This window comes from Podarcis tiliguerta (genome assembly GCF_965153285.1).
Source record: "Podarcis tiliguerta genome assembly, chromosome: 5".
In the NCBI taxonomy this organism is placed as follows: domain Eukaryota; kingdom Metazoa; phylum Chordata; class Lepidosauria; order Squamata; family Lacertidae; genus Podarcis; species Podarcis tiliguerta.
This window is the reverse complement of record NC_139538.1, coordinates 42,062,122-42,088,854: the sequence shown is the minus strand read 5'-3', so window position 1 is coordinate 42,088,854 and position 26,733 is coordinate 42,062,122. Positions and strand designations below refer to the sequence as shown.

Sequence of the window (26,733 nt, the reverse complement as noted above, 5' to 3'; positions counted from 1 at the left end):
GGGTGCTCTTCACATAGATGAAGCAGAACGGGGAGCTCTGCAAGTGCTTGTGTGGTATCCAATAAGCATCTAGGGAACTTCACCTGCTTGGAAACCCTCATGACAATAAACATCTGGCACCAAATTAGTGGTAGCTAGTGGTTTCCAGTGGGGGCTGGCTTGGGACAATGTGCCTCACCCCACCTTGCTTTGCCAAGAGGATCACATCGTTCCCACAACAGCCCACCAGCCACACTTTTGAAACCCGGATGATGAGATGAAGGACAGTCAGGTCACAACACAAATAAAGCTCAAAAAAGAATCAGCGCAACACTAATTTTTAATTGCTTTCACACTAGCCCTCTGCTCAAGACTGCTGCAATCACCACACCATGTATTTAAGCTAATTCCATGTAGATAAATAGAGATGGTTCACATACATCGTACATATACGCACATGAAACTCCAAGCTGATGTGAAGCCTAAGTACTCCTTTCTTATTTAACTCATAAGGATCTTTTGGCCCACTCTACTAAAGAATATTAAGGCAAGCAGGGTGAAGTGTATGGGGGTTACATTTCTTGCTCCTATTTCCAGGTATAGTTCACAATCTCAGGAGCCAGGTGCTTCTGCAAAGCAATCAAAGCATTCTGATAAAACTGCAGATTGGAACAAACGGCAATATATATGTTATCGCAGTGAGATAAAGAGTGTTACTTGATCAGCACTTCCAAGCTGTGTCTTGTTAAGCAATGGACTTAGACTGCTGGAGAACTTAAAGCATGAGGAGATAACAAAAGACAAACTAAATGCTTCTTTTCTGTGGTTTTTCAATTTTGGTTAATGAAGTTAATATACAGGACATGCATTATTCCCCTTTTCTCCAGAATTACTTTTTTATTGTTGAACACGGTCTACAGGCCTTGCATGGACGATGCCCTTATATTGCAGGGATGTTACTCCCACCCACCCATATTAGATATTTCAGACATGAGAAAATGTGACACTTTCCACAGAAGCAATCTCAATAGCTGTGGATGTCTAATGGGGCTGTGGATAAACAAATATTGCATATGGTACAATATATCATTAGTGAGAAGTAGCAACAAACCAACTATGTGAAATCTTTTTGAATATATATATATATATATATATATACACACACAAACAGGGGACGCGGGTGGCGCTGTGGGTTAAAGCCTCAGCGCCTAGGGCTTGCCGATCGTAAGGTCGGCGGTTCGAATCCCCGTGGCGGGGTGCGCTCCCGCTGTTCGGTCCCAGCGCCTGCCAACCTAGCAGTTCAAAAGCAGTTCAAAAGCACTCTCGGGTGCAAGTAGATAAATAGGGACTGCTTACTAGCAGGAAGGTAAACGGTGTTTCCGTGTGCGGCTCTGGCTCGCCAGAGCAGCGATGTCACGCTGGCCACGTGACCCGGAAGTGTCTTCAGACAGCGCTGGCCCCCGGCCTCTTTGAGTGAGATGGGTGCACAACCCTAGAGTCTGTCAAGGCTGGCCCGTACGGGCAGGGGTACCTTTACCTTTTTATATACACAAACATGCCTTCCCTGGTTGCGTGCCACAGTTGCTCACCAGTGCAACCTTGGGGTACAAGAGAACATTCAGCTCAATTTTTTTAAAAAGAATCCAAAAAGGAACAACATTATCCTCCTCCCTACCAATTAGCTTTCAATTTAAAACAGAATTCACCATGAGGGGAGGGAAGCAATGTACTCCCCTGGTCTATAATCCATCAAGACCTTAGGAGCCGGTCCTTCTCATATACTCCAGTGATGCTGTTTACATTGATGTGTGAATGGATGAAAATTGATTGCTGCATGCACGAGCCAAGACCTGAACACCAACAACCTTCTTTGTGCTCCATTCTGAAGCCACTAATTTTGCTGTCAATATCCAATCTGGGCTCCCTGCTTGAAGGGAGGAGACAGCAAGATCACACAGGCACACACCAGAGTGGCCTCTAGTGGTCAAATGTTACCGCTGCATGAAAACGTGGGCTCCTCCAGAGAGGAAGGTTAGAATGTGTCCAGTCTTTGTTGAACAATTGTCCTGATCAGTTTATGGGGTGGTTATATGACAATGAGCATTTGTCCTGATTGGCTTGTGCACTTTTTATCCATCTTCCTGTGTCATTTGTTCATCTCACACTTTTCAGTGCATTTCCCTGTCACCTTCCTAGCAGCAAAAAGTTAAATAAATAAATAGTGATATTTATCCACTATGTCGGCAGAGTGCAAACCTAAACTTCCAGTAGGCACTTGAATCCCTCACACGCAAAATACTGACAGCCTGGAGGCAATCTGAGAACTAGCCACTTTGAAAAGTCCACTTAAAGAACAAGACCCATAAATTAAGGTCATCCCAGAGCCACCTGTGGGCACACACATACAGGATTGCATGACATGATAGTGTTACTCCTTAACAACTATTAAATACCTTGTTGTTCTCACACAGTATGGGTGATTAAATGCAAAAGATTTCCCACTCTTTCCACGCATACTTAGAATGGAGTTGGACTGCAAGCACAGATCCAGGAATAATTCCAGATTAATCAACAGAGCTGGGATCTGTTGTCCCCATGCCAGGTACTGCAAAGGAGATGTGGGTTAGTGGGATCTCATGCTCCAATGATCCATTGTTAACATGTTGTTTGCTTGTTTAGCGTTAGTGCTTGAGAAGATTAGTACAAGGGGATAATACAGAACAAGATAAACAAAAAGAACAAGATAGCAACTAGTCAAAGCAGAGGGGAACAGAGATTTTGTACATAACGAAGCTACAAAACTACAAAGGCGGGAGAACAAAGGCTTAGTGCAATTTATTCAAGCGATTAACAAAATTCTAAATATGGCCAGATTGATATTTGGGGAGATACAGAACAAAACAAAAGCACTGCTCTAAAATGCAGCTTCATTACACCCTCTGGTGGCTAAAGTCTACCTGGACAACCACAAACAAGAGTTCAGCATCCCTTTGTAACACATCTTGCTAATCCCTGGCTTCAGATTAGTTCTTTCCCCTGCCATGTGCCAGGAATCTTCTCTCCTTCCTCCATCTGGAAACCTCCCTTGCTCAGGTTTCCTAGCAATAACCAAGGCCAAAACCTTCAGAATTACTAAACAGAACTGTTTTTGTGCTTCAGGCAGATAAAACCTTTTGAGCTTTCTTTCTTTTCTTTTGAAAAAAAAACACACTAATGCACTCGGCTGGCATGAAATCTCCAAAAAAGTAGAAGACTATTAAAAGCATTTTTTTATTTTTATTTTTGTAAAGCTGATCATCTTGTTGTGGAACCACCAAACAAATTTTAAACATCAGGATTTAAATTACCTCACTGCCAACCATCATAGTGGCTGTCAAACGCAAAATAGTTTCTCATGAAACATGCACGTTCAGACACATATGAATAACAAGATTCTAAAACAGATTCATTTAGTTAGAACATTTACTACCTAACATTTCTATTAACAATCAGCAGTGCATTTAAGTTCCGACTCACGCATTAATATGCATTGAAAATGTAATCCCTTTGCCACAAAAGGAAAATGACTATTGTTCAGTTGTTTACATAGGTTAAGGTGCCGCAAGTGCTTTTGTTGTTTGTGCTGCAATGGACTCACAGGGTTAACCTTCTGAAAGGATGTTAAAGGTTGAGTAATCCACACTGATTCATACAAAACACACCATTTACTTCAGAGGTAGGGAACCTGTGGCAGTCCAAATGTTGTTGGACTCCAACTCCCATCAGCCCCAGCTAGCATGGTTAATGGTCAAGGTACATTTCCGAGCACAATTCAAAGTGTTGGTGCTGACCTTTAAAGCCCTAAACGGCCTCAGTCCAGTATACCTGAAGGAGCGTCTCCACCCCCATCGTTCTACCCGGACACTGAGGTCCAGCGCCGAGGGCCTTCTGGCGGTTCCCTCACTGCGAGAAGCCAAGTTACAGGGAGCCAGGCAGAGGGCCTTCTCGGTAGTGGTGCCCTCCCTGTGGAACACCCTCCCACCAGATGTCAAAGAGAACAACAACTACCAGACAATAAGGGAGAAACTTCTTCAAGCGAAGTTAAGAGCAATACTTGCCCACAGTGATCAAGAACCTGGAGCAACTATTCAAACATGTGGGCTAAAGTCAAGGAAGATTCCACATTGCTGGATCCATTCAATGCCTACATATGCAATGAAGTACTTCTCTCTTTAATGAATGTGTAATTTTAAATACACACTCTTTGAAACAGTGAAGGTTTTTTGTTTTGTTTTTCTTAAAAAAGGGTTTGTTATTAATTTGCCATTACATATGGTTCCATCTTATCTGTGACCAAGGTGTCACTTGTTGTAGCTGCAAAATTAATACTGCAAATGCAGAAGCATGCAAAATGACGTATTAGCCTGCTAAGGCTTATCGTTGCACCGATTCTCCAATCTAATTCACAATTATTATAAATTCGTCTTTGATTTAGCAAGTCATCTTTCCATGCAGGTGAGCAAAAGAACTCTGGGAAGTCAGGGAGATAACATTAAAAGGATTTATGACTGAGCCTATTCTTGTCTCTGAATGCAGCCGAGCACTAAATTGAATCACCCTTTCCATTCCACAAATCTGTAGCATATTAATTGCAAAACTATGTAGGGAAATGAAGCTTCAAAGGAAGGCCATGGTTTGGTTGGGATTGTGAAGAGTTAAGCATTTAATCTCACAGGGGTGAATTCTCTGTATTTGGCTGTAGATACCTTCTGTTCCTACCCTCCTTTTCACAGATTTTTCTTTTTAAAATGTTTCTTAAAATAATGAGGCCTTCTATGTGCCTGGTAATGAAGCACATGAACTGTCCAGGGTGCTGAAACGGCAAGCTGCTCAGATCCCAAATGCAAGAGCAAAATTCCTTCTAACATCCTGCATTATTTGTAGGGGTTCTGTGGGGTGGATGCTTTTCAGGTAGATGAAGCAGAACTCAGGGGGTGTTGCGCAAGGACATGGGTGGTATGCAAGAAACATCTGGGGACCCACATCTACTCGGGGACCCTTAAGACAATAATAGTCTGGCACCACATTAATGGGAGCTAGTGACACTGACTTGGGACAATATTCCTCACACCACCGTGCTTTCTTAGCCATAAAGTGGCCAAGTGGATTTCATCACTCCCACAGCAGCCCACCATCCATACTTTGGAAACCTGGATGGTGAAATGAAGGACACGCATGTGACAACGCAGCCTAGAGGAAAGCGGGAAGTAGGCAGCCTAGAGGAAATTCAGGAAGAGAAGGGGAAGTCTGGTAAGAACTGAAGCAGAGAATGGCATTATACAGCAGAGGAATCTGGAACGTAGCATTTAGCAACGCACTACAGACACAAGAGATTCAGGCTTTAAATGTAGGATTGGGCAGCTCCTGGTTGGAGAAACAACTCCTGCATTCTTTGGTAGATAGCTTAGCAGGGCTTGGAGGTGGCTCAGCCCAGGCTTGGGATGTTAACAGTCTAGTCTGATAGGCCTGGGTCTGCCTCACTTCTTCCTCCATATGGTTCCCCCCAGGGAGCAGCAATTTTTCATCTGAGGAGGACTGCTCTAGCAGAGGCATGACAGAAGGCATGAAGGAAAATGATGCAAAAGACCACTAATAATCGCATCCCCCTCTTCCTGAATAATGGTAGCTTAATTTTCATGCCTAAATTTAAAGCTCAAAAAAATCTGTGCAACCTTAATTTTTAATTGCTTTCACCCTAGCACCCTGCTCAAGACTGCTGACATCGCCACACCATGTATTTAAGCTAATTCCATGTAGATAAATAGAGAGGGTTCACATACACCATACATCCCCACCCCCACCTTCCCACACACTCCCTCCCACCCTCACATCCCACAACTCGAAACTGATGTGAAGCCTAAGTACTCCTTTCTTATTTAACTCATAAGGATCTCATGGCCCACTCTTCTAAAGAATAGATCAAGCAGGTTGAAGCGTATGTGGGTTACATTTCCTGCTCCTATTTCCAGGTATAGTTTATAATCTCAGGAGCCAGGTGCTTCTGGAAACCAATCAAAGCATTCTGATAAAACTGCAAATTAGAACAAACGGCAGTATATATGTCATCCCAGTGAGAGATGAAGAATGCTAGTTGATCAGCACTTCCAAGGAACTGTCTACACAAGTTGTGTCTGGTCAGGCGATAGCAAAAGATAGACTGAATACTTCACTTCTGTGTTTTTTCAATGGCTTACACTTTTCAGAATGGCTCCTTTTTGGTTAATACAGGACATACATATTCCACCTTTCTCCAGAATTACTTTTTTTTGCTGAACACAGTTCACATGCCTTTCATGGAAGATGGCATTATGTTTCAGGGACATCACTCCTACACTCCCCCATATAAGAAATATAAGACCTGAAAAAATGTGACACTTTGCACAGATGGCAATCTCAATAGCTGTGTATGTTCAGTGCGGACAAACATATTGTAGACAGTATAGAATACAGAATAAGCTTCTCTCTCCAGTCTTCTTCACAGCCCCTGACCTATTGTGTCCTAGAACCTGGCGTCCAGCCTTAGTCTTCATTTGCCTGCAGCGCTCCTGCCTCAGTTCACAAGTCTATGCCTGGCTTCCATGTTGCTGGGAACTGGACACAAGTCCAGCACTGGCACATTCATCCAAACAACAGCAACTAAAACTTAAATAAGCAGCAAAGGCATCAAAATTACACCCACCCACTAACTCTTAGCTGCCTTGAGTTCACAGAATCATGAATTGGGAGAGACATTGGGGGCCATCAAATCTAACCCCTGTGGTCAATACATGAATCTTCTTGGTACATCAGGAATGGGGAAGCTTTGGGTGTGGTCAGGCTCCAACACTTACCAGCTCCAGCTGGTATGGCCAATGGTCGGGGGAAATGAGTGGGTTTTATGAGTGGGTAGGGGTTCTTAAATGGCAATGTATGTTGCTTCACTTCCTGCGCACAGTGGTGAGTCCCCCCTCCTGCTGCCTATGTGGGAGGGGGCTACCCATTCTGCTGAGTGAGGCCCTGGACTCCTGCTCTGAAGACCTGCCCTGGCACCACTGTGTGATGGACTACATGTAGTTAGTGGGAGTTACTCCAAAAAGGGGAAAAGGAGAAACAGCAGCAATAGTGCACTCTTAGTACTGGATTCAAATTTGCAGGAGCATCACACAAATCAGGAAATGTGGCTGGGGCACTTCTGTTTGATCCTGCAGAAAGGACTTCAGTCTTGACTTATTGTCCTTATAATGGAAATTGCAATGACCTACTTCACAGGGATAGAGAGGCAAGTGAGATGACGAGTAGTAAAGCACTTGACATACTGAAGTGCTTCAGAAATTATTTATAACAAATAAGCGACATCACTCTGAATTCATTAATAGCAAGTAGCAAATTCACAAATGAATTACCAACAAATGCTTCTGTCAGTATAGAATAGTGAGCCCATAAATCTGGGGGTGGAAAGAAGAGATGAGACTCTGAAATGTTGTCCAGTTTGCTTTCGCTTTGCTCTTGAGTTTTTAAGTGTCAGCACTTGGCAGGCACCCACCCACCCTCCCTCTTCCTCTCTCTGTTGGTTCGGCCCTCTTAATGCATTGGGCCCCACAGCTTGTAGCCTCCTCTTTGCACCTTCTGAGGCAGCGAACTTGGATGCACTGAAAGCTATATTAAAGTTAGAAGGTATTGATTCTGTATTTCAGGAGTGGGGCAACCTGTGGCCCTCTGGATGTTTCTGGCATACAACTCCCATCATCCCTGATCATTGGGCCATGCTGGCAGAGGGCTGATGGAAACTGGAGTCCAACAATGTCTGGAGGGCCACAGGTTCCCCATCCCTTTTGTATTTCATGCGACACCTCTGTTGTCTGAAACACAGCTGCTGCTCCTGCTGAAGAAACCCCACTTCCTGCTCCAAATGGGCATGGCAGGCAGGGTCCCTGCCAAGAAACTAGTCCGCAGCTGTGTCTAAAAGCATTTGAAAGAAATGGTACAGCAGGACTAATTGAAGGCATGGAGGACCTTGCCTGAAAATTACATTCTCAGTGCATTCACACTTAGGGAGACTGCCACTGGATGCTGACGTCGGTCTCATTTGACTATAAAAGCCAGTGTGTTAGATTAGAACTGGGGAGGCCTAGGCTGAAATCCCCACTCAGTGTGGGTAGCAGCTATCTCTCAGCCTAACCTACCTCGCAGGGTTGTTGTGGAGAACCACATATACTGCCTTGAGTTCCTTGCAGGAAAGGTAGGATAGAAATGTAATGAACAAGCAAACATATGCCAAGCAGCTAAGGACTATGGGCACACAGAATAGCAGTGTAGAGTCTACAATGCAAGCCTATTTGGAGCCCTGTGGTGGAGAAGGTGGGGGGGGGGGCAGAAATGCCCAGGATTCCCCCACTCAGGCCATATCCTGGCCCCTGTGCTCACAAGCACAGAGTCTTGCCAAAGACTCCTCTAGCCCAACTTCCTGCTCTCGTAGTGGCCAACTAGATAGCCATTATAGGAAACCTGCAAGCAGGACTTGAGTGCAATAGCACTCTCTCCACTTCTGATTCCCAGCAACTGACATTCAGAGGCATCGAGCCTCTAACAGTGGAGGCAAAGCAGAGGCATCATGGCTAGGAGTCACCGGCTACAAGCCTTCTTCTCCACGTGCTTGTCTGCTTTTAAAGCCATCCAAGTCGGTGGCCACGACTACATCTTGTGTGAGCAAACTGCACAGTTTAACTACGTGACAGTGTGAAGAAGGACTTTCTTATGTTTGCCTTGAATCTTCTGACGTTGAGCTTCATTGGATGGTCCTGGAGTTCTGGTATTACAAAAGAGGGAGAAAAAACATCCACTTTCTCCACACCATGTATAATCTTAATATACCTCTTTCGTGTCCCCTGTACTTTGTCCTTTCTCTAAACTAAAAAAAAAAAAAAAAAAAGGCTGTCCTTCTGGAATGGATTTTCAGCCTCTACAGCAGCAAATGGTACTATCCATTATCATAACCAGGGTTGCCATCTTCTTTTTCGTTCAAAAGCACCATCTCCTTCTCAGGTCAGTTTCTCTCTCTCTCTCTCTGCATGTACCTTGCATCCCTCTCTATGCATGTACCAGGCACAACTGCTTAGTAGTTCATTGGTCTAGCACATGGGTAGGCAAACTAAGGCCCGGGGGCCAGATCCGGCCCAATCGCCTTCTAAATGTGGCCTGCGAACAGTCCGGGAACCAGCATGTTTTTACATAAGTAGAATGTGCCTTTTTATTTAAAATGCATCTCTGTGTTATTTGTGGGGCATAGGAATTCATTTGTTTTCTCTCCAAAATATAGTCTGGTCCCCCACAAGGTCTGAAGGATTGCAGCCAAAGCCCATCTCTCACTCTGCCTGTGGACAGCTCCAAACTAGTCCTTGTCTTCACCTTCACTTTTCTCAATCTGTTCCCTGCCGTTTTGTGTATGTGTAAAATCATACTGTATAACTGGCAGAAGAACCACGCTGGTGAAGCTTCTCAGACAACAACAGCAACAAACTGCAGTGCTCTGTCAAAAGAACTGAGAACTACAACATGATCCAAAGAATGGACTGCAAAGTGCCAGTCTTTCCTACCCATAACCCCCACCTCCACAAACACTGCTGGCATTACAGAGTGCCAATATGATGGAAAGGAGCACAATATGTCCTCTGGTCATAAACTGTACGCTGAAGTCCAGCGAAGCTAAGGCAGTGGCATCCATCACACCCACACCAACAACTTCTGGTGCTTATGGAATTCACAGCACCTAAGACCTATTATTCCCACTTCAGAACTGGGGAAAGCTAATTTCCCTACTTCTCTATATTGTGAAAATCACTCAGAGTTCAGAATCAAAGGACAATTATTCAGGGAGCATCCCATTCAGCAAGAGGAACTCCAGAAATAGAGCTGAACACACAAAGCATTGATCTTGGATGCTCAATTCAGAAGCACAAAGATCAGGGTGCTTTGATAATAATTAAGAGCATGCACAGAGTGCTTTCTCCTACCTCCAAGTAACCATAACTAGACCCAACGCAACTGGGTTTAGATGGGGAAAAAACCCACCACAGAGAATGATGACCTTCTGCGGTTCTCCAAAGTCTCCCTTTAGGAATTTAAGCCCCAAGGCTGTCCATTAGACCACTGGTCTTCAGCTGGTGCGTTGGGACCCACTATTGGGTTGCAGCCGAATCCAAGGTGAGCCACAACAGGAGCACTACCATCATGCAAATATATGGTAAAATATTAAGAAGTAGACCCCCAAATGAATGTTTGGACTAAAAGCGGGTCCTGGATCTCAAAACGCTGAAGACTACCGCATTAGACCATGTGTTAATTTGGGAACACGGATCAGTGCACAGGTATGGGGACTTTATAAACTGCGGGGAACTGGGTAGCCCACTGCCAACATGCTAAGAGATCAGGGACCCAGGGAAGGAAGAAAAGTGCAGGTAGAGTAAAGCAATTGCAGAAGAGGAAAAAGAGAAGACACTGTGGCTGTAAAGGAGCTGGGAGCCCCTAATCCTTGCTGCCTGCTATGCGGCAAGAAACCCCTTTCCTCCCAATTCCCAGCGTTTCCACCTGGGGTTTGCCTTCAGCACTTCCTTTCCACCAGACACCCTCCACCCCCCGCAGCCCACAATTTACCTTCAATGCCACTGAGGATCTTGAAGCACTTGGTCGTGAACCAGTAGGACATGACCAGGAGGATGACGATAAGGGAGGCATACAAGAGGCTGTCACTGTGTGGCGTTTCCCTCTCCATGTCTCCATGCCAGATGCGTTGCCCACCCTGCTTTCCCTTGGCTCCCCCTGGTCCTCTGCTACGTTGGTACCAGCCTCTTCCAGGCAGATTCAGAGCCACCCTCAGCCCCGTGCACAAACGAGGCTCCCCAAACCAATTACATTAATTGTTCTCCTTCCAACACATGGCGCCTGTCTAAAAATAACTGGCTGGCCCGGGGGGAGCCCAGTGGGGTGAGCATTGGAGAAGGGGAAGGTGAGCTACTTGGGCAGGATCAGGACCTACTGTGTGAACTCACAACCCCCCACTCCACCCCACAAACCGAGGCCGCCTCTGTCCCACAGCAAAGATTGCCACCTGGCAGTTTGGGGCTTCCCTCCCCCCTCCCCATGGAGCTTTATATATAATGAATGGGAAGATATTAAATTGTGCTTAATTAAACTGCACATTAAATGAATGCGCAGAAGTAGCTGGGTTTCTGCTTTGCTTTTTGCCTGCTTGAAGAAGCAGTAACTCCCTCCACAGCTCAAATCTCCCCCAAGGTAAGATATGGAGGCCAGGGGTGCCCATCCTCACCTACAGCAACTTCTTATGGTCTTTCAAATTTAATTCTTACTCACACACACTTCCTTCCTCTTCGCTAAGCCAACTGCTTAGAGCAGCAGGGCTCACTGTTCTGAAACCATGGTTAGATATAAATATGGAGGTCTTTTGTGCCCCACCCAGGGAGTAAATGGTCGGCAGGGAGCTGCCCTATAATCTCGGACCATTGACTCATCTTGATCAGCATTGTCTAGATCAGTCTTCTAAAATGAGTCCTCAGATGTTGTTGGACTACAACTCCCATCATCCCTGACCACTGACTAAGCTGGCTGGGTATGATAGGAGTTGTAGTCCATCAACATCTGGAAGACACCCCTAGTCTAAATTCACTAGCAGCAGTCCTCCAAGCTTTTTGCCAGGGGTCTACCCCAGCCCTATCTACAAACTTTGCTTCAACTCTTCTCCAGGAGGCATGAGCTGCCAATTAAGAAGCACTATGTCTCTGAAGTCTGTGCGTGTGCACACATGTGTGCGCACATGCATGAGTGTGATCAGTTAAGCTTCACCCACCTCCAGATGCCCAAATAGCTTTGCTCTCAAATTTCAGCAGCAACTGAAGGAAGTGTTTTACTAGCAGTATTCATTGCATCAAAGCTGAGAAGCAGCAATCCAGCCTAGTGTTTAAAATGAAGGAAGCAAACTTTCTGGTTAGACAGAATGCTTCCTTAGCTGCAGATGTTCTCAGCAACGAACAAACAATAGTTGGCTGATATCAAAGGCAGGCATAGGGAAGGAGCAGAAGCTCTCCACAGGCAATACACTAAAAGCAATCTCTGTTAAACAAAAGGGGTACCTGGGAGTAACAGTCCAAACACTTCATGTCACCACTGGTAACCCACAGGAATAAACAGTGTCACCTTCTTCCATTTCAGAAAGGGAGAATTTTCCTCCTTCACTCACGAAGTTACTGCATTTTTACAACACAGACAGACCAAGAGGAAACAGGTGTATTAAGCCCTAGGTATCTGTAAGTCTCTCTCTAAACACTAACCAGACATGATTAACCTGAGCTGCGTAAGGACTTACCTTTAGCACAACAAAGATAGTCCTCCAAATATAAGTACCCTGAAATGCAGCATACACAAGCAACATTGCCTCCTCCAGCCCTTCACCACAATCCTTTTGTGATCTACATGTGAAGCAGATGACAATGTCCAGGGATCTGGGTTCAGTCGCTCACCCTTTGGCCTAATAATACTACTGTATAATAATATAGCATCTTCAAATGTTCAAAGCACTTAGGATAACAAGAAACTGCCTTATACAGAATCAGACCATTGGTCCATCTAGTTTAGTATTGTCTACACTGACAGTGGCTCTCCGGGGTTTCAGACAGCCTCTCCCTGCTGGGGATTGAACCTGAGACCTTCTGCATGCAAGGCAAATCCTCTGCCACTGAGCTATGACTTTTCTACACGTAGCCTGTGTTGCCTTAAGTGCACCACTGTGCTGTCACCTTTGCACGCAGTCAGAGTCTAAGAACCAGGTGTCATCACCCCACTTATCTCCCTCTATATGTAAAAGAAAGCTGTGAATACACACACACGCACACACACACACAACCACCCACCAGTTCCCTGGCGAGACAGTGCTGGCACTGAGCTAAAATTAAACAGTCACCCACCTGCCTGGGTAAAAATAGCAGACAGAGTTGCACATTGGCAAGGCTTCAAGCACAGCCACTAATTTTCCATGCCATTGTGAATGTGTGGCCCCATGACCCAAGGGCATGGAGTCATATGCTACAGCCTGCCCACATCAAGAACTGTGCAGGATGGGTTGCCAGATCACAAAAAGCCATCTGCATTCAATTTTTTTAAAAAACAAAACCCAGGATGGTTGCCTTCTTCTGGAAGCCCAAGGGAGACTGGTGGTACTTGGAGAATTTGAGCTGAAGGCTCTGGACACCAGAGCATCCTTCAAACCTCTCTCCCCAGAAATAAGCCAAAAATGCAGGCAGCATTTTCTGGATACCACGCCATGCAAGACCATCACAAAACACTCGGCAGATTCCCAGATCTGATCTAGAGATGAGAAAGGTGCTCCCAGGAAGAGCTTGCTCTTTGCCAAGACAGCCAGAACCACATCAGGGAACAGCAAGGGAGGCGGGCGACTCCATCAAGGCCTCTCTTTAGGAGGATTCTGGCTGTCCTCGAATCAGCTCACTGAGGGAAGAACTGTGTGCCAAGAACAATCCTGCCCTCTTGACACAAACATTTCCACCTGCTCTGTTCCTAGATATAACCTTGAGGAGGAGGGAGCACTTCCAGGGAGGGGCTGCTCTCTAGAATCTGCAGGTAGAACTATATAACTGCGTTATAAAGACTGTAACTTTAAGAACTGGTTCCTGAGCTTGCTGTTTCCTTCCTCCCTCCTCACCCTTTTTCCTTCTGTGCCGTGTCTTCTTAGAGAGTCCCTGTCCTCAGGCTTACAATCCTACTACTGGTTATTGTAAGCTGCCCTGGAATCCTATTTATCTGAACAGCATAAATATTATATATATATTCCAACACAATCCCATCTCTGTCAGTTACGGGTTAATTATACACACCCCAGCTTTGATTTCTTTCTGAAATAGGGCAATGGATCACATGGACCATTTCATAGTTATATAACAGCAACAGATTCCTTAAAACGCAACTCAGCCAGCAGCGGAACGTGGGTCCTACAGAATTTGAATCTGCCTGTGCCGTCTGTTCAGCTAAGGCAATGCTCAGGAAATGAGGGTTCATCACTGATGACATGGGTGCCCTTTCCTGCAGCTGGGAGCCCACTCACCTAGATTACCTGGCCTGGTCAGGCTGATCTAATGATGGCTAATATCTTCTTTTCTTCTTCTTCTTCTTCTTCTTCTTCTTGCTTTATCTGTCCATTAGGAGAGTTAAATTTAGGTCACAGCTGAATCTTATTACAGAGCTGCTAATCAGAGTGGGAGCTGATTATTAATAAAGCACAGCCAAATATTGACAAAAGGCTATTTTTGGCTACAGATGTTACTGTTTCAATCTGGTTAATTGATCCGGAATCATTTCTCTTCGCCCAGCGTCACAGGGAGCTCACAGCATTCCAGGGCACTTTTAACAGGAGAGTCTGTGCTTTATTTGGACTGGGCCCAGCTCTAATGGCATGTGAATGAATAATACAGAAGAGAGCACCTTAGGGCATGTGCAGAGTGCCTTTCATTCATTAGCCACAATCTGCTTCTGCACACCTAGAGACCCGTCCAGACTGTTTTATTTCATATGCATTAATGCAACTTGCTCTTGACATAGTAATAGTCCATTAGCAGTGGGTTTATTCTGTTTCATTAGTTGTTCTGCAATGCTTCCCCAATGCTACCACATTATTGGAGGGGCTACAGTGCAACAAGATAAACCAGTTTGTTGGTGGTATAAGAAGTTATGGGATTTTAGCAGGAAGTTATAGGATAGGCACTGATTGGGAATGAAGCAGTGTGACCACCCCAAAACATTTGCAAACGTTTCAAACAGTATTGAAAGTGGGACTGTATATGACCACCTAGATAGCACCATGAATGCATGATAAAAATGATGTACTAAGGCCCTAAGATTAAGTACAAAGGTTTTATGGGGAAAGAGTCAAACTCTAAGCAGGCTTGTATCCTAATACCCCTGAAGCTCCTCTGAAGCAGGAACAAAGCACTGGCAGACCAAATAATAAGGGTGCAGACCCTTGAATCCTAAGGGAAAATATTGTAACAACTTACATTACATTTAAGAAAAGAAATTGCATTAAATTTAATATAATTTTAACATAAAAACAAAAAAATGCATCTTCTCACTAGTTAATATTAGATGATACCCTTGCTTATGGCAGAGTCCAAAAAGTCACATTCTCGTGGCCAAAATTCAGGTTTTTATTCTTGCAGAAAAAGAGAGATGACATCAGGCCCACCTGAGCTTGGAGTTTGAATCAGAGGTACCTTTCCTTGCAGGCCACTGGCAAACCCCCTCAACTAATAAACATGCATGTCTGGGAGGGGGGCATGATAGATGCAAAAACCTTCCATCCAGCTCCACACTTTATGCAAGATATTGCATAAATATTGGCAGTCCAAGATTTCAGCAAATCCAGGCTGATACATCAAGTGCCTAGTTGTTGCGCTTCAGTCAGTCCCTGGAGAAGCTGCTGCGAGGATACCAGTTGATCCCTCACACCAAATATTCTGTTTTGAACCAAGTTAATCTTCTTTTCCACCCTTCACACAAATTGAATCTCTCTTTTCTTGGGGTAATTTGATTAACTGTCTGCAGCCAGCTACAGGGGAAATGTTCTTAATCTACATTGTCTTTTGTATCAGGTAGGAACATTAAGGGAGCAAGCCCCATTGAGCAGCATGTTCCATGAACGGGTGGAGTCATTTAAAGAGGCAGAGTCAGGGAAAGACGTGGGGGGGGGGGGAATTCCATTTGTTTTGACAGGAAGCAAAGAAGCCAACTTTCCCATTTGCACCTGCAGTGTTTGATTGGAAATATCCCAATTCTCACAAGGATTTCAACACGATGGAACAAACGACACTGCACTTAGGGTGAGACAAAGTGTGTGTGTGTGGCAGGAAGAAGGGCTTTTTGCAAATGCTTTTTCCACTGGGGTGGGTGTTAAAAGGGGTGATGGCCCTACCGCCCTGGTAAGCACTCTCCCTCTCATCCCCAGAGCATATTGAGAGTGAGGATAATGTGATGCAGGGAACACTACTCTCGCTATGAATTGGCTTGACAATGTTTGCACACAGCCAAATTAAATTGGCTGCATGACATCATCTTGCTGAATCCTCCCCACCCCAAACTGACACTGAAACATCAGTTGATCAGGCAGCAAAAAGCCTGGGAACAGCAGTGAAAGGGGTGGACAAAGGAGACTTGGGTCAGTTCAGCAGCCTAAAAGTGCTACTTCTAAACAAACAAAAAAGTTCACATGTGAACAGTTGGCACAGACAAAAGCAGAATACCAGAATTCATATTTTGGGTGCACCTGTGTTAAACATAAAGCCAAACATAAAGCATAAAGCCAAAGTGGCTTTAAATCTTGAGAAGAACACAAGCTGCTGGCTAAACCTGATGATTCTGTTTCTGTTTGCCTCTGTTAAACCTCAACCATGGATGCTGAGCTAAGGTAGACTGACAAATTCTGAGTGCCTTGACTCCAGAGTAAACTAAAGTTATTCATTCCTGACTAACCATAAATGCCTATTGCATGACCTAGGAAAACTGAGGCATGGCCCATGAGGAACTTGTCTTGATCCTCAGGCAAACACAAGGATGACTCTAACATGCCAGTTTTAGGGACTTGGGTGCTACAGCCAATGGCACAGAGGACAAAATGCATCCTTCTGAATAGGCATTATGAATATACACCTGAATATGCACCTAAGCTCTGATGCCCACCTGTGAAATGAACTTTCCTGACAAATAGTATGGGAAACTGGCAAAGTAGGGCAGGAGAACCAATTGTGTCCTCATTCTACCTGGGCAATCAGGTAGTGTGTGGTGTGGCTGACAGAGCATGGGGCTTGGAGAACAAGGCGTTCAGAGCTGAAATACATTTTCAGTCATTGCTATTCAGTTACATTAAACCAGGGATGGGGTCATGTTCATTTAGAATCTCAACTTCACTCTCCAAGAAATGGGCTTAAGTTCAAGAAGTCCTCATGGTAAACCAGAGCTATTGTCGTCATCTCCTGCAGGCAGTTAAGTTCCACCCATATTCAGTCCATCCACAAGTTAGGCTATTTCTCTGCCTTCCTCAAGAAGACACACCTATCACAATGAAATTTACAAAGCTCAAGACTGGCACCTGCTAAATACAGAATTAGCATCACTAGGGAGTGAAGTTGGGAGGTACATAATGCAGCCCTTGATGCTCCTCAACTTTTCAGCAATCAGTGCTAGCATCCTACCAAACTGTTGCGTGTGACTCTGGAAATGGCAGAGACAGCTCCATGCTTCAGAGCAATATGCCACTCATTGGGTCCAGAAATAGGCTGGGATGGACAGCGAATGCAGGAGGAAGTACCATCTTGAAATACTGAGCCCAGATCTAGTAGGGGAGAGCTGAAAACGAGTCTGACCACCTCCACTGGGCAACCTGACCCAGCGACAGAAATCCTTTGAATATTCACTGAATTCTAGAGACCAACAAGCAGAGGGAATATGTTGGGGGTGTGATTCTTCCTCAACTCAATGAGCTTCTAGATCAGAAAAGGATGACACCAGAGGAGAACCATTTGAGATTTAACTAGTAAAAGGAGGACTCGATGGGGGTTGGACTCGATGGCCCCTGTGGTCTCTTCCAACTCTATGATTCTATGATTCTATGATTCTATGACAACACACATTAGAAGTTGTGTGGGGAACTTCTGGTACTCCAAATGATGTTGATCTAGAATTCCCATCATCCCTGACTATTTGCCTTGATGATGGGAGTTGGAATCTAACAAGATCTGGATGGCCACAGGCTCCTTGCATTAGAATGTGCACTTAAATCATGACTCACTCTTTGCCCCAAACCTACGCCTGGGAAGCACACAGGACACTGAAGGAATGGAGAAAGGCTGTTGCACATTGGGACCGGAAAAAGCTGAAAAAGCCTAGAATCTCTGCATATAGGCTGGAATCTGCTCGAGCTCAACCACCTGAGGCTTGCTTTTCTGGGTCAGGTAATAGGAATAAGCATGAAGTTTGGGTGCACAGATCGAACAGCATCAGCTCCAATAAGAAGTAATGGGCTCCAGTCCAACTCTCGGTGCTTCTGCTGGGCACGTATAATTCTGTTTGCAGAGCAGAGCTTCAATCTCTCTGCAAAGAGGCCTTTTACAGGGTGGGGTGGAAATGGGCCATGGGAGCCAACACATTAGATATGCCTCATGTTTAAAGCAAGAGAGTCTGAAAAGGGTATGATGCAGGAAGAATTTCTTCCCAGCCAGCCCTGGTGCTCCCAGCAAGGCTGCAGAAAGACCCAGCCACCAATTCCAAGGACCTGATTGGGGGTCCTGGCCCTGAACCAGAACATAAGTGTATGTGTGGAGGCGCAACTGAAACTCAGTGTGACTCCATCATCTCTCAGGTATGTCATTCTGGACTAGCCACATCAATTTTGTTTTCTTCTTCCCCTACTCCAAAGAGGCAGGATGACCTACAACTAAGGGGGGGGAGAAAGATTGCCCCCCCTTGTGCTTCACTGCAGAGCCCATGGCTTTAAAGACCACCCCACAAAATGCTCATGATCTCTAGCCATCTGCCACAGTTCCTTTCCATGCCAACTCCAGAGCCCACCCCTCCACCAGAACCCCGGAATCAGCCTACCTTGAGACAGGGTCCCCGTGACCAGCTGGTAGAAGAAGCGGATCGCCCGCCCCAGCTGCCTCTTGCACCGTCGCTGGCAGTGAGTCATGGTGCCAAGACACAGTGGCAGGGTGGCCCCCGGTCAGAAAAACAACTCCTTGGGCAGGGTGAGAACTAGAAGTGCTCAAGGAGTAGGGGGCCCTTCTGTTCCTGCCTCTGACCGTGCCCAGACATCCGAGCCAGAACAACCCCCTGATCTCAGACAGACAGCAGGGCTAGGTGGGAGGAAGAGGAGGAGGTTTGTGCTCAGATAATTCCGCTGGGATTGGTGGTGGCACAGGCAATGCCTGGGTCACCGCGAGAGCAGCGGCTGCCAGTAAGGGGACACGCCCAGAGCTGTGCTCCCCATCCAGATTCAGAAAGTCCCAGCACTTTCGAGGGCTTCTGAAAACTTGGAACAATTGTAGCACAGGACAAAGCTGAGCACGGAGTGGCTTGCTGCTGTCTTAACTGTGAGCTTCTCCAATGACACACGCAGGCGACGCTCCCTCCTCGGACCCTCCTCCTCCTCCGCCTCCGTGCAGCAAAGTTGCTGGAAGAAGCAGCGAGGAGTGGACAGCGAAGCAAGAACCACAAAAGAGGCAGTGCTAAGTGGCTCTCCCAGCCAGTCGCATAGTTCCATGAAGGGGGGCAGCTGGCAATGCCCTGCCTTGGGGGAGTGTCCCCTTCCAGGCAAGGTTGGGCAGCAGATGCCTCTTTGGTTCCCTGCTCTGCCTGGCATCTTCCTCTGCCACACCCAGCGCTCTACAACAGGCTCCCGGGAAACCACAGGCAGTGTCGGTTGGCATGGCAATGGTCTGACTCCACAGGTCCTGCTGGCCAATGGGGCGCTGCTGCCTCCTCCTAACGCCTTTCCTGCAGACTGCAAGGATGTGCCTTTTCCATCAAAGTGGGGGAAGCATCACAGGACAGGGCACAGAGACAGACGCCTAGCACTGCTCCACATCTGGCTCTGTGCAAACAAAGGCGTGCTGGCAACGTAATTCCTCAAACTATCGGGGCGATACATCAGCGAGTGACAAGGGAAAGCTGCAGCTGGGTGGAAATAAAGAGGTAGGAAGAGACGCAGCTGTGGACCACAAATCCACCTGCCTCTGTATCTGAAAAGGATCTGGGTTAACTACCAGGAAGGAGAATGGCAGCCCCAAAGGAGGGGGTGGTGGCTGGCCACAAACCTATAGTTGTGCCCGCTGCTTTTGACAGTTTGCAGCGACATCCTTTATTACACTTCGGCACAGTTTGGTTTCTGAAGATAACAGGCAAATGGATGGGGCTTTGTTGCATGGCATGTAAAAGAGGTGATGCAGGTGTCACAAACCAAGTAACTTGTCCAGACAACCCAAGATGGTTATCTTGATAAGAGCTAGCATATTTTAAAAAACGCACACGCAGGAATGCTAGAGATGGTGAATCTGCTTTCATACACACCTTTACAACTCAGGCTTTCACTGCCATTACCTTATAGAGATCTAGGTAGCAAGATAATGAGTGGACACCAGACAGAAGTACCTGGAACAAAGGATATACGAAAGCAAAGCATATACAGTACGTATGTGGTGACATACTTTCTTACTCAGTTTTACCCCATTTCTTATCCTGAAGAGTATTACACACAGTAGCTTACAGTGTTCAGAGACTTATATAAGCAAATGCGCTTTGTGAATAACCCAGAGCAAGCCAGACCTTAGCAAAAGCAGAGGTTTAGTTGGGGAAAGCAAATAAAAGCACGGAAATCAGAGGTGGGGAACCTGTGACCCTCCAGATGCTGTTGGACTTCAACTCCATCTTCCCTCACCACTGGCTGTGAAAGGCTGTGAGCAGATGAAAACTGGAGTCCAAAAATATCCTGAGAGTTGCAGCTTCCCTGGCACTGCTTTAGATGATCTAAAAAGCTACAAAAGGCAGAGTATGGATTTCATTTATTCACTTCAAACATTCATAGATTGCCTTGCAGCAGAAAACTGTTCATAGGGCAGCTTACAACACCAAAACGCAAACAAATGCAACCTATACAAAACTGAACCTCCATTCAAACCTACATTAAGAACAATTGAGCTTTGTCGTTAAATATATTACATAATCTCCTGGGAGAACAAGCCTTGTCTCTCCCACCACAAAATCTCCCAAACAATACATAGGAGTCTGCTAAATCAAAGCATGGATCTCTTTCATGGAAAAAAGCCTTTCTGATAATTTTGGAAGTATATTGTTATTACATTCCCACGTGACTCAGACCCAGTTCCAACATGTTTCAGGTACGCTCGTGTTGCATGTACACTAAATTTAGCAGGGAACGTAACAGAGTGGTAGAACACATGTGTTTCATGCAGAAGGTTCCAGATACAATCCCTGGCATCTCCAGTTACAATATAGGATTTGCCCAAGACCATTGAGAACTGCTGCCAGTTAGAGTAGACAATACTAGACTAGATAGACAAATAATGTTCCCTGGTATAAGCCTGTTATGTTCCTATTGTTGTGTGGCTTTGAGTATCAGTTGGAGGTTAGGTTTTTTCCCTGACTGTTGGGAAACCTTGAACTGAACTGAACTGAACATTGTTAAAAGAAACAGATAAACATTGGCAACTTTCAGATCACCAACTGTCTCTATACAGAAACCCATGACCCTCCAGATGCTGACTGCATCATCCCTGGACATTAACCATGTTGTCTGGGATGGATGGGAGTTGGAGGTACAAGAGGCTGTCAAATCCTCTTTAAAGTCAGCCAAGTTGATGGTCATCACTGCGGGAAATTTTACACTTTGCCATTCCTCCTGTTGCCATTAGCAGGACCAGTGGGGGCAAAGCGTTAAGGCCCCCTTCCCCCCACTCACAATGTGGTCCTGATCCAACTCAGCAAACCCCTCATCCCTGACTATCTGTCTGTCTGTCTGTCTGTCTGTCTGTCTACTTACCTACCTATGACAACACTCCAACCAATCCAAGGCCAAAATCTTGGTCCTTAGACATAGGGGTCACCTCCTTGCATCAATGTGGAAGCTTGTCTTTAGCTAGTTGTGCATGTATGAGAAAGGGTCATCTCTTTGGCCCAAGAATATCCTCAAATCATGTACTAGTCTGCACACACACCCCTCTCTATACTGCTGATCCTTCCTAGCTTAGAGTCAGACTCAAGACCACCATGCCATACTCACTACGGGGTCAGATCAAGACCAAGAAGGGATGGCATACAAGCTTACTGCGCGGCGTCTCCTTAAAAACTCCCTGGTGCAGCAGCTCTGAACACACAGAGAATCAACAATCTGTAGACTTCAGCTGCCACAAAAGCTGAGCATTACAATCTTTCCCCACTTCTCCACTTTCTTGAATTCCCACGCACGGCAATGCTTGGCTCGCTACATGACTGGTAGTCACAGATATCTGCCTCTCCGTGTGCTTACAGTCAAAACATCACACGTTTTGAAGGAGCCCCCTGCACAGCCGCTTGATTCCCATTGAGAGTGATAATCAAATATGGATTTCCCTACTGCTTCTATGCATGCTTATGGGTGAAGTGGGGTTGTTCTAGCCTCTTCACAGTTCACAGTTATACTCTCCCTGCAGTGTATAGATTCTAGAAGGAGTCATGGAAGCAAGTCTCTGGCCCATTGGTCTGAGCCTGCACGCACACACCATGTGGAGAATGCCATGTCTGATCAACGCAAACATCCCTGTATAACTGTGCCTTACAATGATGAACTTTCTGATGCAAGAGAGATGTATAAGTTAGGCTAAATATACATGAGTACAGTGGTGCCCCACAAGACGAATGCCTCGCAAGACGGAAAACCCGCTAGACGAAAGGGTTTTCCGTTTTTCAATGCGCTTCGCAGGACGAATTTCTCTATGGGCTTGCTTTGCAAGACGAAAATGTCTTGCGATTCTTGCGATTTTTTTCCGCTCCCCACCCCCTTTTTCTAAGGCACTAAGCTGCTAATAGCCTTTTAGCAGCTAATCCGCTAATCCCTTAAGCCTTTAATAGCCGCTAATAGCCGCTAAACCGCTAATAGTGCTAATCCGCTAATAGGGTTGCTTCGCAAGACGAAAAAACTGCTAGACGAAGAGACTCGCAGAACGGATTCTTTTCGTCTTGCGAGGCACCACTGTACTTGTCAACAGAGTACCAGTAGAGTGTGTGAATACAAACAACACTTTGCTCACTGTCAGTTCTCTGCATATTGAGTTTATTGTTTACTAATTCCTCCCCCCGCCTTACCTGGCGACAGTGGGCACCAGCCAAGCAGCGCCAGGTTGCTGGGCTGAGCCACCATGTGAACTGGCCACAATGCCTCTGGACTGAAGATTCCGCTGGGGCATTGTGGGAAATGAAATCAGCAGGCAGACCCATTTGCCTGGTGCTTCGTGGAAGTGCCAGGATGAAGACGTGGGGGCCGGAGCAGGCATTAGTGGCAGCCCCTGCCAGGCTGCTGGTGCTCTGGCAGCTGTCCAAAGATGCCAGGTGCTGCTGCCAGCCATGAAACAGGAAGTGGTAGTCATCCTAGATTGTGTAATAAAAAGAATGTAAGAGTGCAGCATTCTGTGGGAGTCTTTGTTTATCTTGGTGCTCAGTGACATCCTTTGCAGGAAGAACAGCAGCAGGAGGCACAAGAAGGCAATGCTCGTCATAGCTGGGCCTCCCCTGCATGGCCGGGAGTATTTAATAAGCCACCCAACATGGGTTTTCTTTTCCTGAAGATCTGAGTTCTAGCCTACTTGAAGGCATATTTGCAGATACACTGGCTGATCAAATACAAGAAGAGCCTTCTGGATCAGGCCAGTGGCCCATCTAGCCCAGCATCCTGTTTTCATAGTGGCCAACCAGATGCCTGTGGGAAACCAGCAAGCAACATTCAAACACAAGAGCCAGTGTGGTGTAGTGGTTAAGAGCGGTGGACTCGTAATCTGGTGAACCGGGTTCGCGTCTCCACTCCGCCACATGCAGCTGCTGGGTGACCTTGGGCTAGTCACACTTCTCTGAAGTCTCTCAGCCCCACTCACCTCACAGAGTGTTTGTTGTGGGGGAGGAAGGGAAAAGGAAATTGTTAGCCACTTTGCGACTCCTTTGGGTAGTGATAAAGCAGGATATCAAATCCAAACTCTTCTTCCCCTCCTGTGGCTTCCAGCAACTGGTATTCAGCCATTGATAGCCCTCTTCTCCATGGATTCTCTTTTAAAGCCATCTAGGTTGGTGGCCATCGCTGCCTTTTCTGGGAGCGAGTTCCATAGTTTAACTAGGAGCTGGGCAAAGCACTTTCTTTTATCTGTCCTGAATCTTCCAGCATTATTTTTATGTCCATGAGTTCTCGTGTTGTGAGAGAAGGGAGAAAAGCTTTTCTCTATCCACTGTCTTCATACCATGCATGGTTTTATAAACTTCTAGCATGGTGCCTCTTGCTTGCCTTTTCTCTAAGAAGTCTTCACAGAGTAGTTGCTCCACCCCCTCGATCATTTAGGTTGCTGTTTCTGAACCTTTCCCAACCATAGCTGTCAACCTTCCCTTTTTTGGCGGAAAATTCCCTTATTCCAGCGCCGTTTCCCGCTGCTATCCTGGATTGTTAGATATCCCATAGACTGTCCCCAGGACAGGGGAGGCTGCTGTTCCCTTATTTTTGAGGCTGCTGATCCCTTATGTTCAAATCTGAAAGTTGACAGCTGTTCCCAACACTACACGATACCCTTTTTTCAAGGTGAGAGGACCAGAAACGAAGCTGCAGTTTTGCTCCCTGTTTTTTGTAGGCTACCAAGCCTTTGTTTAAAGAAGCCAGAGAAGTGGTTTTTAGAACACACGGTGGATGACAGTACCGGACGGCCTTTTTAATCTTCGCACACCTCTGCACAAAGGCTTTCTCAGCTATCTAGCAAGTGTTAGAGGAGGAGCACATCTAGTGGAAGAAGGCAGTACTACTATCCTTTAACCAAGGCATCAGTTTGTGGCGGCCATAATATTGGGCTCAGCCAGATACAGATGCACCTCAGACATGACCGCCTCCAGCACATCTCTGGTGAAAATAGAGATGTCCTTTCCTTAATAATAATAATAATTATAATAATATCCCACCCATCTGACTGGGTTGCCCCAGCTACTCCGGGAGGCTTCCAACATATACAGTGGTACCTCGGGTTAAGAACTTAATTCGTTCTGGAGGTCCATTCTTAACCTGAAACTGTTCTTAACCTGAGGTACCACATTAGCTAATGGGGCCTCCTGCCACCGCCGTGCCACCGCCTTGCAATTTCTGTTCTCAGCCTGAAGCAAAGTTCTTAACCCAAAGTACTATTTCTGGGTTAGCGGAGTCTGTAACCTGAAGCGAATGTAACCTGAAGTGTCTGTAACCCAAGGTACCACTGTATAACATATATAAAAACATAACAAAGCATTAAACATTAAAATGCTTCCCTATACAGGGCTGCCTTCAGATGTCTTCTAAGGGTTGTATCTCCTTGGCTCGGGGGTCACACACCGTCCAACATTTCTCCGATGAAAATAGGGACATCCTAAGGAAAAGCAGGACATTCTGGGATCAAATCAGAAACTGGGATGGCTTCTGTAAATACAGGACTGTCCCTGGAAAAAAGGGACACTTGGAGGGTCTGCCATTTGGGTGAGCTCCTGCTTGGTCTACGCTCTGGGCTATGGTTGTGTGAGGCTGCTTAAAAAGGTAAAGGGACCCCTGACAGTTAAGTCCAGTCGCAGACGACTCTGGGGTTGCGGCGCTCATCTCGCTTTACAGGCCAAGGGAGCCGGCGTTTGTCCACAGACAGTTTTTCTGGGTCATGTGGCCAGCATGACTAAGCCGCTTCTGGCGAAACCAGAGCAGCACACGGAAACACCATTTACCTTCCCGCTGGAGCGGTACCTATTTATCTACTTGCCTTTTTGGCGTGCTTTCGAACTGCTGGGTTGGCAGGAGCTGGGACCAAGCAACGGGAGCTCACCCCATCTCATAAAAGTATTTCTTCGCACAGTGTGTAGTTAAAATATGGGTCACCTTCCTATTTTCTTCTGGCATTGTCAAGCGGCATCACCTTTTGGCTGATTAGCACAACACCTACCAAGGGCCACAGCTCAGTGGAAGAGTGCCTGCTTTGAATGCAGAAGGTCTGGCATCTCCAGGTAGGGCTTGGACAGACTCCAGTCTGAAACCCTGGAGAGTCTGCTGCCATTCAATGTGGACATTACTGAGCTAGAGAGACCCATGCTCTGATTCAGTATCTAAGGTACCTTTTTATGCACCATGCCATGTCAAAACATAGAAAGATAGGAAGCTGTCTTAGAATCACAGAACTGAAGACTTGGAAGGGGCCAAGTCATCTAGTCTGACCCCCTGCAAATGCCGGCATCAACATGGACTCGAACCCATGACCCTGAAATTAAGGGGTCATGCTCTACCGAGCTACCTGAAGCAGGCCATTGGTCCATCCAGTTGTGCTTTGTCTACACTGGCAAGTGCTCTTCAGGGTCTCTCCCAGGAAATGACAGAGATTGTGCCTGGGGCTGACCACATGCAAAGGTGATGTGCTACCAATGAGCCGTGGTCCTTCTCTCACTACCTTCCTCCCATAGAAACCATCCTTCTCATCCCACCATAAATGCTCTCTTCCTGTCCTACCCCTTCTGTACTTTCCAGAGCACACCTGCTCTATGTTTACTCAGAAGAAAACCCCCATCGTGCTCACTGGATCTCACTCTCAGGAAAGTATATAAAGGACTGCCGCCCCACTGGCCTCATGCCAAGACCATTTTAGCTTCCCGGTCGACTCATAAATAGAACTGCTGTTTAATTACAAAGATAAATATAAAACTATTCCCAAATCTGTCTTAGGCACAAAGTGTTTATGTTCATAGTTTAATATTTCAATTGCCCCAGAGTCATTGCTCCTGATTATAAAGGGATCCAAGGCTGCATTTGCAATAACATTTTGCTGTCAGTTTAAACATGCTATTTACAGTGAAAATTGCCTCTCCCTGTGCAACAGCAGCGTTCACACTTCTTAATGGAAAATGCTATGAGGGAAAACTAGC

At 46.0% G+C, this 26,733-nt stretch overlaps 1 protein-coding gene across 3 annotated transcripts in view; it reads right to left on the bottom strand.

The window, feature by feature from the left end:
- The window catches only part of KCNIP2 (potassium voltage-gated channel interacting protein 2), a 104,670-nt gene that overhangs the window by 32,052 nt on the left and 45,885 nt on the right, over positions 1-26,733 (bottom strand). The window contains exon 1 of one of the 3 annotated variants that reach the window (XM_083443892.1): positions 18,670-19,435. The exons of the other annotated variants lie outside the window; for them this stretch is intronic. Coding sequence (XP_083300018.1) covers positions 18,670-18,757 — 88 coding nt within the window. The 5' untranslated portion in view covers positions 18,758-19,435. Of the gene's footprint in view, positions 1-18,669; positions 19,436-26,733 lie in introns of those variants that run through there. 3 annotated transcript variants of the gene reach the window in all.